Source organism: Blennius ocellaris (assembly GCF_963422515.1).
Source record: "Blennius ocellaris genome assembly, chromosome: 5".
In the NCBI taxonomy this organism is placed as follows: Eukaryota; Metazoa; Chordata; class Actinopteri; order Blenniiformes; family Blenniidae; genus Blennius; species Blennius ocellaris.
In genome coordinates, this window is record NC_137654.1 from 22,832,821 (window position 1) to 22,845,436 (window position 12,616).

Genomic DNA, 12,616 nt, shown 5'->3' on the forward strand with positions numbered 1-12,616 from the left:
CTCAGCTGGCCTCAGCGATGCGTGCAGCCACCCAGGCGAGATTAACCACACACGGAACACTACATCAGGCAGCAAGGACAGAGAAATAGATTGTGACATCAGAAGGAAGCAATCTTTATAGCCATGCTTCGCATTGCTGCCACCGACTACATCTGTGTGTTCAACTCTATTATGTCCGTAGCTCTGGTACTTCATACAGCAGCTGCGACAAATCAGAATGAGACACCAACCAGCGGGGCCCCTGGGTACTGACGAGACCAGGTAATAGATTAAAATGTCTGCCCTGGGAACTCCGTGGTCAAATGTACCATGAAATTGTGAAACTATGTGTTGAAATCAGGGTCATGGCATAATGTCACATGTTGAATTCACAGCACACTGTCCGTTTAACAACAAAGAGCCTTCATTGTGAGGAGATCGCCCCTTCACCTGAGGATCTGGGGGCAAGTATGTTAAAGCTTTAAGTGTTGCAGTTCTTAGTTAGTGGAGCTTACTGACTTTATATAAAAGGCTTTAGCTGGTTTCTTGGTGGCTACTGAAATAGTCAGGAGTGCTTAATATAACTCTTCCAGTGAAGCACTGCTTGAAAATAGCCTTAGATTGAGTAAACATGGCACTGAGATCTTCTATGCTACACAACGTACAGCGTCGACGCTCTCACTGTTTGCTATTCAGTGCCAGCAAAGATGGTATTATTCCATAGTTAATCTGTAAATCTACACAATAAAGCTTAATTCAAAAGTATATATATATATATATATATATATATATATATCCAAAGTACATCTCAGACAAGCATTTAGAGACATGAGGTTTTCATTGAAGACTAATGTGGCCTGACAAGAGAAAAAAGGATGCACAATACATTCACCATTTCTCATCCAGCTTGGTAATTGGTCTGTCAAACACGTGCAGAGAGCATATAAAACACATGTAACTCAACAAACTCGCAATAAGCACACTTCGTGTGAAATTAGTTCTGGAAGAGCCTGGTGTTCCAACATCCACCAGCACTTGGCCGGCAGTACAGAGCTCTGCAAGCATTCACCATGAAATTGGAATTTCTGCCACAAACAAACATGAAAAGCAAAAACAACCTTTCATCTTCTGACAACGCGGCACACATTAACACTGTGTACAAACGAGGCCTGTGCCAAATCAAATTGAATCTAGATATTTGAAGATACAGATATTCATTAACTGCCCGTATGCGACTCGCATTGAGTGAAACTATCACAAAGTATCTAGTTTTCGAATCCCTGCCGACTTATTCAAGCCAATGGGTGTATGACCAGCAGGTCCATCGGCCATACAAGATGGTTTTATTATGTCTGCTATGTAATAACCTGAAACAATAAATCCATAATACCTTCACCAGGAGGGGTGAGGAAATTGTTTAAATTGTTGAGATTTTCTGGCAATGACAACCTGTCATGAAAGAAGAGATGGGAGGCCCGACTCCTGCTTGATCATTTCTGTAGAAGTAGAGGAGCTGAAATGTAGCTTAATCACTACCTAAATTCCCTGGGCATTTTTTCCCCAAAGTAATTAAAGTTATCCTTAAAAAAAAAAAACTGTCTAAAGCCTGTAAGTGGAATCACACTGTTCTCAGTGTACTGTGGTGCTGCTTAGGTAGGCTACATCTCTGAAGGATCTATGGTAAAGATACTGTTGTACATGTTCCACAAGCCGACTAATATATACAGAAATACCAGCAAAGTGATTTGCATACGATCATTTTGTCAAAAAGTTGAAATACCACAGGAACAGACACTGAAATCTGAAGTTCTTCTTGCTCATATAGAGAAATAAAAAAAGTATTACCCCCATGAAATCTTGAAAAAAGTTGTGTATATCACATACAGATTTTAGAGAAAGACTCCACTGGATCAAAAAATAAATAAATGGCCAAGCATCTGACTGAAGTAAAGCTAAGTGGAAACATCACACCACACAGTGCAAGTCAAGGTTCCTCACTCACATCAGTCTTGAACACACAAAGTCTAGTAATTACTTAAAATTCAAATAGGCCAGTGAACTTGTGGCATCCATTTACAAGAGACTAAACGCATTAAGAGACTAGCTAGTTTCAGCTCTTTAGTACCATTTATGTCAGCCAAATTACACGCCACGTCTCGTTGGTCTTTATCCACATCTTTGTGTTCCTTATTAACATTTTCAGATTTTCTTCATTAACTCAGCCTCATCCTGATCCTTCCTTAACAAAAAGCAGATTAGTAACAGCAGTTGGACTCAATAACAATTGTGTGACAGGGATTTGGATTTAAAAACCTCGACAACAAGTTTTACGAGAAAAGCGAGACAACTGAAGCAAGCAAACTGTGTCACAACACATGAGTAAGAAGATTTAGAAAGGAAATATTCAACCTCAGGATGTACAGTAGCCACTGAAATATAAATAGACCCCCCCCACACACACACAGAAAAATCAAGAAGCAAACAGGCCACAGTAGAGCTTTTTAACACCGCAATGAAAAGCTCAAATTCAGTCTCACTCACAATGAGAATGTGATGCTTTATTGATCGATGCGGGCCTTATTCTCTACATTGCAGGTCAGACTGTTACGGAACACCACCCATATGGCTGTCTTATTCAGTGTATTTAGACATTCTAACAATGGCGGATGTTGGGAATCGGGTCCCAGGCTGAAAGAGGCATGGTAATTTGTTCGGATGCCCTCTGCAACCCATTATTAGTGACAGATGACTATTGCAGTGCTTCCGCTGCTGCAACAAAACCTGGTGCAACGCCAGCCATGAACCAGCAGACTGCCCGCAGCTGAATTGTGTCCCATCCGTCATGTCTGCAGGGTGCTTTGGCCAGCAGCTGTGCCAGTCACTATTCTCTAGATCCAAGTGTTATAGCAGCGCTATAAAGCCAAGGCACACCCATGCTGTGTAAAATGGCACACGGGCACTTGGCGGGGTGGAAATGTAGAATATTTTAAACAAGAAAGGGTTTGGGGAGATGCCTTAAAGGCAGAGAGCGAGCTCAGCGGAAGAAAGAGCCAAAAGACAGGAACACCTAAGATGAGAAGCCACTTCGACACTGTGACGGTAAAACAATAATCAGACTGTGACCAAATGACTACTTTCATGTTTGAGTGCGAGAGAAGTGAGCCAAAAAATGATGGGGAAGAGACAAGCAGACATGATGAGGAAGTTTATGACAGGCCCACACAGTACAGGGAAACGTGAACAATTCTGTCATGGCTGCATGAACCAATGCAAAAGGCGTAAAAGCGTATTGCAGTGAAGGTATTCATGCTTGTTGGATGGGTTTCTAAGTGCATGAAAATGTCTAGCCAACTGTGATTGAGCCCATGCGAATTGGAGCCCAAAACCTATAAACCGCTTTTCTGTCTTGGTATAAATGTTGGCTGACAAGCAAGGAATTCTTTACACAAAAGCAAAAAAGCAAGTTTTGATGACTCACATCTTTTGTCAAAATCCAACACCACTCAGGCAGCAGCCATGACAATTGTTGACGTGTTACATCAAGCTTACAGGCTGACTCGATTTTTGATGACGCTCAAATCAAAGCCAAGTATGAATGCCAAACGGTTTCTTTCTTACATGGACCACACAGACATTTTCCTAAAAAGGAACCCGATGCATTTCAACAAATAATGCATAAGACTTTGAAATTAGCTGTTGAAGTTCAATGCGAGATACAAGATCATTTCACATTTCTGAATTAGACATTGCTTCAAAATAAAATGTAAAGTAGTCGATAATCGACTCCCTCTCTCAAGGCAAATCCAATTGCACACAACTGACAAGGCATCACGTTAATTAATTCATTAATCAATAGTTTTGATCTACCAAGTTAAATTTGACACGAGCCCCCTTTAAAACATTTTATACTGCATAATAGTTCATTATGTTTCAACAGCATTTTTCTTTAGCATTTTAATCGGGTTCTTATTGAGGGCAAAAAGCAACATCTCACTTCATGTCCAGCAGAACTTGACACACAACAGCTGGTAGTGACATCTTCAACACACACTCCTGCCCAGTAGCAACAGAGACACTCAGAGCTGCAGTAAAAACAATTTCGAGCAGCTAAATTAGCAGCTATGGCAGCCTTGGTGGGGATTTCACCCATCTGGACTGAACTTGAGACGAATATTCTCAAGTGTGCTTGTTGCTCGTTGAATACATGAAGCTGAATAAAGCCAGTGTGGACTGGTGAGGGCCAGTGAGAGTGTGTGGGAAGTCCCACACATGTGCCTGTTGATGATGATGATGATGATGATGATGGTGGTTGGGGCAGAGATAAAACTGAAAAAGTGAGAGTGGTGTGCTGGGTAGAGATGTCCTGAGTCGAACTGGCCAGCTTGGCACAGAACTCGCTCTTGAATACTTTATCAGCTGCTGCAGTGTGGGAGAGAGGCAGCCTTGATTCAGCAAAAAATACTGGGACCCAGACTAAACACCACACAGGCTAAACAGAAGCAAACCTGTTTCCTGCGTGGAATGTTTAAAAGCATCCCTCTCACTTAATTCCTACGCTCACTTTTTCAAAATTGATCCACGTCATCAAAGGCACTACATGTGTCACGTGTCCATGTAACTACTAACATTTGGTAAAAAAGAGACGACACTGGAGCTGAAAGAAACTTGAAACTGCTCGAGTAAGGCAATGAAACTAAGTAGTCAGTGAGGTGAACAATATTTCATAAATAAATGATAAAAAAAAACATTTGACTATTGGTGTAGGAGCACTGGACTGTCTTTAGAGTGTAGGCAATGCTGTGACGAGACTTAACTGGCACCAAAAGAAGATTTCATATTACGCCAGTCTTGACTTTGGTTGCCCTTAAATTTCTGAATTAATTGTATAACTTTAGTCTCAACTCTTAGGGCACCGACATGGTCAACTCCCCCCCCCAAAAAAACTGACACCCTAAAACCATATACTTAATGTGCTCTGAGGTCAACGGGGTCGTGTTCACACAAGTAATATCGCCAAATATAATATTGTGATATACAAAATATACTTTAATAAGTAACTTTAAATAACTTCACGTTATGAAGGAGTATTGTTTGAGCTCTTCATTTTTCCAGGTAATGCAATTTCAACAGAACGCCACATCGTTTGCTGCAGGTTGTCCAGAGTTGCCACATATTTTCTAGAATAAACACATTTCCACATTGTGGAACATTTGTAACATCACATTGTGCTACCTGATATCGCACAGACAATCTCTCACCTGTAACCAATAGCCACAAAAGGCTTCGACAGTTTCCTAAGGCTTTAGACAAACATTGGGGGAAAGATATGAACTCTGTGGAATGATAAGGTGGAAGTCCTCTCTTGAGCAATGAGACCTTTTCTTTCACCAAGTCTGAACAGCGACAAATATCAAAACATAAAACTTGCGTTTTGTACAGACTTGTAGTGGACAGTTTCAGGGGCAGATGCATTGATTTTAGAGCTCCTATAATAAAAGATGAAGATATTTAGCTATTTTCTGTGTCTAGGGTGTAAAGTTAAATAACCCCAATAAGAGAGGAATGGAACATTTGGAACCGTTTTTTGAAACAGTATTCTTAATATTGTAAATGACTTTTCCTTTAACTTCACGAGCAATTTGTCAATTTCCACAGTTCCTTCAAAATATCATCCAAAATCAAAAAGCCTTGAACTGCCTTATATTCTTTAAAAATATCTTTGATACGAACACTCCTAACAAAAGGCATTGAGATCGTTATGGGTTATCTGGTCTATGAAGTGCTCGCATCATTAGCTCACGTGTTTGAGCCATAATAATTCTGGAAAAAAAAAAAAATCCTTAAAGAAAAAACATTTCAATAAATATATCCCAAGCTCAAGATGTGAAATATTCATACAACGCAGTGATAATGCGGTTAGTTTTACCCATATTATTAGTAAAGCAATATGAACAAAAACGGTTTAAGATACTTTAACAGGCTTTGTACTATGAAAGATCCGTCATAATAATCAGCAAACGTCTACAGTAATGGCAAATTACAATGCAAACGCCACATTAAGGACATATGTATTTAAGCATGATTACATAAACTTCTTAGTGATGCAGAGGTCAACCAAAGTGTTTATTAAAAGTAACCCTTGTCTTCATACCACAGAGCCTAAGCGGGGGGCCTAAACAGGATGTAAAGGTGCTCCAGGTTTATTCATACAAATAACCTTCTTAAATTCCAAAAGGGATTACTGGTCCTAATGAGCTGTTGTGACACTTTGTATTGTTGGGGGGGAGGGAAGGAGGAGGTCGAAGGTCAAATTAGTAAAGCTTCTAATGTAAAGTGAACCTTCACAGCAACAGTGCATTCAGCCAGCATGCAAGCCGACGTACTGGGACAGCAAGGACAATTCTCTATTCTGGCCACAACATATAAACTGTTACAGTGCAGCACTGGCGAAGTGTGTCAGCTTCAATAAGCGTCTGACCGCTGTGGTATTCAAGTCAAAACAAGGCAGCTCACAATAGGTCAGGTATCCACTCCGGGTACTTCTGTGGCAACCCAATCTGCTCGTCAATCAAGTAAATACACGCCAACCGAAAACTAATCTGCTACAATCTGAATATCGCTCATCTTTGGAGAGTTTGGGCTCTCGCACACAAATCACTTCCGGCATCAAGAGAAAGAGCAGGCATTCCTTTCTAAAATGTTGTCGTCCAAACAAAAAGAACACAGATGGACCATGAAACGCTTATGTGAAAACGCTACTGCCAATTAATGTGGCAAGCAGGATCTAGACATGAATAAATGCAATGACAAAGACACAGTATGAACACACACATCCACTCTAAAAGGACTCCCCATGGAATCATTAGTGGTACAATACTCGGGACTGAAACATCTCGTCCTTTCATTTAATCTAAAGGAGATGAAAACACAGAAGTGGAACTATCATAAAAGAAATTACTGAGCATAATGTTGGTCAGATATGAGCTTCAGAAGTTGTCCTTTAAGTGGCTCTGAAATCCATTGCAACGTTAAGTCTTTATTCGCTTCTCTTTAAATATGAGCTTTTTCTGCATAACCAATTCAACTTATGGAAGCGTTTGAATCCTGTGGATAGTCATCAAACTCTCATTACAGCCTCAGTAACCAAAAACTCTACTTGCAGCCTCTTAAACTGCAGTAAATGAGGTGGAGAGCTTTTCCCCACTTGAAAACACTCTGGATTCCCAAGTCACTTCCACTCAAAGTGCTGTGTGTGCAGACGTGTTCTCAATGACCCTTCCAAAACATGAAAATACAAGACAGTTAAGTATATATTAGCTTCAGATGAAAGGGAAGCAGATTTTGGAGCATTTACCCATGGCATTCTTCCCTTTTAGACAGAGTGGGTCAAGAGGAGAAAGACGGGACTAAATAGATGCCAAGAAATATTTTCTGTGCAGGCTGTTTTAACGGTGAAGAAATCACGTAAAACTTTGAGTTGGAATACTTCACTTTTTTTTTTTTTTACCACCGACAAAGAGAGACCATTTCCACTTATGCGTATACAGTAAACAGCTTGTCATTCAAAGGAGTTTTTCTCTTCCGTCTTTTCAAACTACTTCATTTATCTCTTGTGACCGTGTATCAATTAATGTTGGCCACTATCTGCCTCCTATGTGTCAGATCTAGATTTTAATCGCCTTGCCTGCTCCACCATGCTTGGTGGAGCTACTGTGACTTCAAGAGGATTGCCTCTCTCCCCTCAGGCTCTTCAATTGGCCAAACGACACAGGAACTCGGTTGGTTGCTGATAAGCCACAGCCATCCAGTCTTGCTGCCCTGGGTCTCTCACTGCCAAATGGGCCATAACCAATGACCCACTCGGGTGTCTCAAGCCTTGTTTTCCCTTTTCCCAACTGAGCGGTTGAGGAGTTGTTTGTTAGGCCAACACATGTTAACCTAAAGAGACCGCGATTAGACGTGCTAAAAAGCACATTATCATCCTATAACATGATTCCATCTAATCTGTTACAGCAAAAGCCAGTGGAGGAATCAAGACTCGGTCCTCGTGACGCATGAGGTTATCTAGTGGGCTTGTTTGGCTGGAGGAAGACAAACTCTTCAGCAAAGACACACAGGCTGATATCACTGCTGTGGCATCACTGCGAGCTCTACATTCACAATTTGCGAGCCAGATTAAATCTACAGAACAACAAGCTCGCTGCCAAATACCACAGGGAAGTCTGCGGAAAGTCAGAAGTAAACCGTGTCTGCGAGTGAGCACACAAGCATTCTACACAGAGATAGAAATCTCCACACAGAACCGCAGAAACCAAAAAGTTTATGAAGTTAAAATGAAACATAACCCAGTGACTAGAGAGGGAACGAGACGGGGCAAACAGAAGCGCAAGTATCCCTTCTTCTCAACAATGAAAAAGTCACAACAGGCATCCTTCTCTCAGATTAACATCCGTGGCTAAGACGGGGCCATCTGTGTTATGCCAACCGCCTGGCACAGAAACGGAGATGTGGGGGAGATGAACATGGAAGGAAGGGGGCAGGGGGGGGGGGGGGGGGGGGGGGAGAGAATATGAGGCAGGAGGTAAGAGAGGCAGGAAAAAAAAATAAACACGAGACCAGATTAAAATTTCTAGGCAGGAGCCATGTGACCATGGGAAGGAAGAAAGACGGTGGAAAATCACAGAGTCGTATCTCATGTTTCTTCATCTCTCACAGAAAGCTCGTCCGTCCCGTGCGTTCTAAAGACAGGTAGCTTGGCAAGGCGAAGCCGACATCACATTCCTGCTCCGAGAAGAAGTTAAAATGCATGACAAAGGGGGTGAAATCTCAACTATTCTCGGCGCAAACTCAAGACTTGTTGATACCTGTGCTTGTTGTTCACTTGAAAATGCCTTGCTATGATTGTCCCTGCTTGGAATTAAAAAAAAAAAAAAAAAAAAAAAAAGCACCTCGACATCAGAGCTGCACGCTGTTGTCCACGATTACTTTGACTGCTTAGATTTCTGACGTGTTCATTTAAGCAATGAAGCGCCTTTTAATGCTCATTAAACAATTTTGCCCCTTTGGAATCAACGCGGCACAGCACAGTCCATCTGAACAGTTCACCCTCTATGTAGCTCGGTGGTGTGCTACTTGACCACAGGTAGTTCAGGAAAAGGAAAAAGACAAGACACAAGTACTAAACTGCTGGCATTTGACAGAGAAACTGTATGTATCGGAAGATGGAAGGAGAACAATCTAATACAATTTAGTGCAACTCTACGATCGCAGACTGAAGTCTCTAGGGTGACAGCTGGCCCATGAAGGAATCACCCAGCATGATACGGAGGTCTCATCAAGTGTAGCTTTATGCCCTATGGTCATTTTTAAACAATACTGGCAATGAGGTTATTGTTGATGAATAACATTAGGACCAAAATTTGGATAACCATTAACTTTTTCTTTAAAAAGGCAAAAACGTCAATCCAAAATTTCATTTTTTGGAGTATTTTAGAAATTGAAGTGAATACATAATTTCTCTTCATGACTTGTATGACAACCGTGCAAAAGCTGATAAAGCAAGTTCTACTCCAAAGGTTGTCAAGCGATTGACCAATTATTTAGCAAGTGGGCAAACTTAACTGCACACTACAAACTGAAGAGCATTTTCACCCTAATCAAGGTTCAAGTTTTGCTTTTTTGTCTGATGTACCACAGCTGTTGCATTTTATCATCTAAAAATGTGAGTTGAAATTTGAAATGCAGTTCATCACAATGAAAATAGTGAATCAAATCACTGCCACCTTGTAACCATAGTAACAGCCAATGTCCTCTGGATAGTGTTTTTGTAATCCAATGATTCGGGGTAAAAGATTAAGACTGCAATACTATACAAAACAGACAAACAATAATAGCATTATGATTAACATCCAGTGATTGTCAGCGCGAAGGAGTTTGTATGTGTCATCAGGGCAAAATAAAATAGTTGCAAATGCTTCCTGATACAGTTGCGATTATCCGCTGAGCTCAACTGTAGCCCGGTGTTGTCAAATTGAGGGAGTGATGGGCTCACTCACTGTCATCAGTCTGCATGACATCACTTAAATGAAGCCACAGAGTCTCCGGCCGACTGCATCTTTATTCATTACTCATCAATGGCATGTTATTTTTAAAAGTCCTTTCGAGAGTGTGTCACATTCTCGTGAGGCCACAGCCCTGAGAAAACAGGTTCGGTTATATTCCAAACGCCTAAAGCAGCTCGTATCACTTCAACTTAAGTTCACTGACGCAGCGCGTTTTCAGCTCCATAGGCAAAGTGTTCATCGAGGTCACCGACCGCCACGCTGTTCCCAGCGGGCTACAACTCACTTTAGTCGCTTCCTGTCTGCCTACCTCCTGTTGCACGGAGGGTGGGATGCAGAGAGGAGCTGCACTTCATAACATGCAGACATGCTGCTGCGGGAGAGTGCACGCAAGTGTCCCCATGCCCCGTCTACTTCAGTAACATCAAAAGACCCATCAATTGGAAGGCTTCTTGGGAAAATGTATAAGTTGATGATTGCACAAACTATTTTTAACTGGATGCTGAAAAAGCAATCGCCGCACAGGTGTCTTCTCTTTGAGGGGGCCAGTCATGCTTCCTATAGTCCCTCTTAAGCCTCCTGGGAGAGAGAGAGAGAATGAGAGGGAGAGAAAGATAATCCCCGCTCGAGTCTCCAAAGGACAGAAATAATTAGTTAATACCTTTACAGTCTAAGCTTGTGATTTTCTTATGTTAGTGTGATGCAAAATAGAATCTCCTTGTGCATTTGCAAAACTGCTGATCACTGCACCTCAGCAGATCGAGCATGTCAATCATTTTACCTGCGCGAGCCATTTAAAATTTAGTGGGCAACCCATTTACAACTTAGTGAAGCTGTGATTGACAGCTCCCGAAAGACATCTCCATTATACCATCATGATGTCTGAGAACAGAGAGGAGTACAAGTCGAGGGCGTCCTGAGGGAGTGAGGCATTCCCCCGCCAACAGTAATCACTGATGGACGCATTATATTTGCTGTCGTGGAACCAAAGCAAAAATAAGGGCTTTAAGATGTGCAGTAAATAGACTGCTTTTCAAAAAAAAAAAATGTTAAAAATTCAAAGCTGCTTTTTAAAAATAACCAAAATAAATCATAAGTTCATTACTGTACCTGTAGCTCGCACCAGGCCACCTCCACCCATGTCTCAGTATCCAGGCCTTTGTACACCGTCTTGAAGGATCCTCTCCCCAGCTCGATGTCAAATTTGAGGAACCTTCCTCCGGGTGACGTGGAGACGGCCTTCATCTCCGCTTCCTCTTCGTTCTCCTCACTGGCAGCCTTTATGGCGGCTCTGCCACCATCGCAGCATGCAACGTTCAGCACATCCCCACCCTTCTCCTTCTCCTCGTCGGCACTGGCGCTCTCCGTCGCACTGTCTTTTTGCCCACCTTGGCTCTCAGTGCTGGAGCCCTCCTGTATCCCACCGCTCGTCCCCCCGAGTCCTATCCACAATTGTCCGCAGGTTTATGTTGAGGATCTTACTCCGGTTCTCGCACTCGAGCGCTTCGAAGGCCTGCTCGTCCGCGTCCGAGAACCACAGGCTCCTCCTGATGAATCTCTGATGCACATGCCTCTGATAACTGGAGGATGGATATGCACTCGGGTCACTCCCACCTCTGACTACTGAGTCCACAAGGTTGACATTCCCGCCACTCATGACCTCAGCGACATTCACAGCCAGTTCGCACTGAGAGTTGGGCACGGAGGGGTATTTAGGCTCCCTGTGGTCCCCGGAGCTTGAATTAGACTCCGGCTCCATGCTGATGAGTAAAAAAAAAAAAAAAAAGTTCAGTCACTTTGGTTTCCAGGTGGTTCCTGCCATGGCCAGACTTTCCCCTCCAACACGCAGATTTACAGATGAATACCTGCAGCGCCCACTCGGTGACGCAGTTCTCCAGCAGAGGCCCTCAACAGCTCAGGGATGAATGACACACACCGGATCTCATCCGATTTGAGAGCTGTGGAAGAGATGTGGCCAGTTAATAAGGCAAATGGCGTTTTTTTTTTTGTTTGTTTATTTGTTCTAAACATAGAGATCAATGCGTGTAAATCCCGACTGGTTTGGAGTTAGTTGGAGATATTAAAAGCGGGCGAACGAGAAGACACGAGTTAAATGGTAGAAGAAGCCATGATTGTCGTCCAGGTAAACGACAAAAAAAAAAAAAAAAAACTACTAACAAACACAAGTTTACACGTCCAGTGCAAGCTAACCTCGGCTACCATGGGCATTTTATTAAGACATCTAAATGCTCGGTTTTCACTTACAATTCAACGGGATATATATTACTTGCGTTGCTGGTTTTAAAAAGCGAGCAGACAGCTCCCGTTTTTTTTTTTGTTATCGGTGAAACCTCGCTAACGTTAGCCGGCTGTCCACGACAGAAAGGTGGACTTTAAAGAAAACACATATTTAAAAAAAAAAAAAAAAACGCCCTTAACTGCAAATTCTCCCCATTCTAATGTCCGGGAGCTGCCCATAACCACCGACAACAAATACACACTCAACTCAGGCCAAGTACACACACACACCATGCCAACGAGGAGGAAGATGGATGGAAGAAAAATGTAAATGTTAT

General features: G+C 42.3%; 1 protein-coding gene across 1 annotated transcript in view; it reads right to left on the reverse strand.

The window, feature by feature from the left end:
- LOC308130525 (serine/threonine-protein kinase WNK2) overlaps positions 1-11,994 on the reverse strand; it is a gene marked incomplete at its 3' end in the record, with an annotated part of 38,567 nt that extends 26,573 nt beyond the window's left edge. Inside the window, 3 exon segments of the mRNA XM_080496928.1 lie at positions 11,151-11,474; positions 11,476-11,800; positions 11,906-11,994. Of these exon segments, the coding sequence (XP_080353054.1) occupies positions 11,151-11,474; positions 11,476-11,799 (648 nt within the window). The 5' untranslated portion in view covers position 11,800; positions 11,906-11,994.
- Between the last annotated feature and the right edge of the window lie 622 nt (positions 11,995-12,616).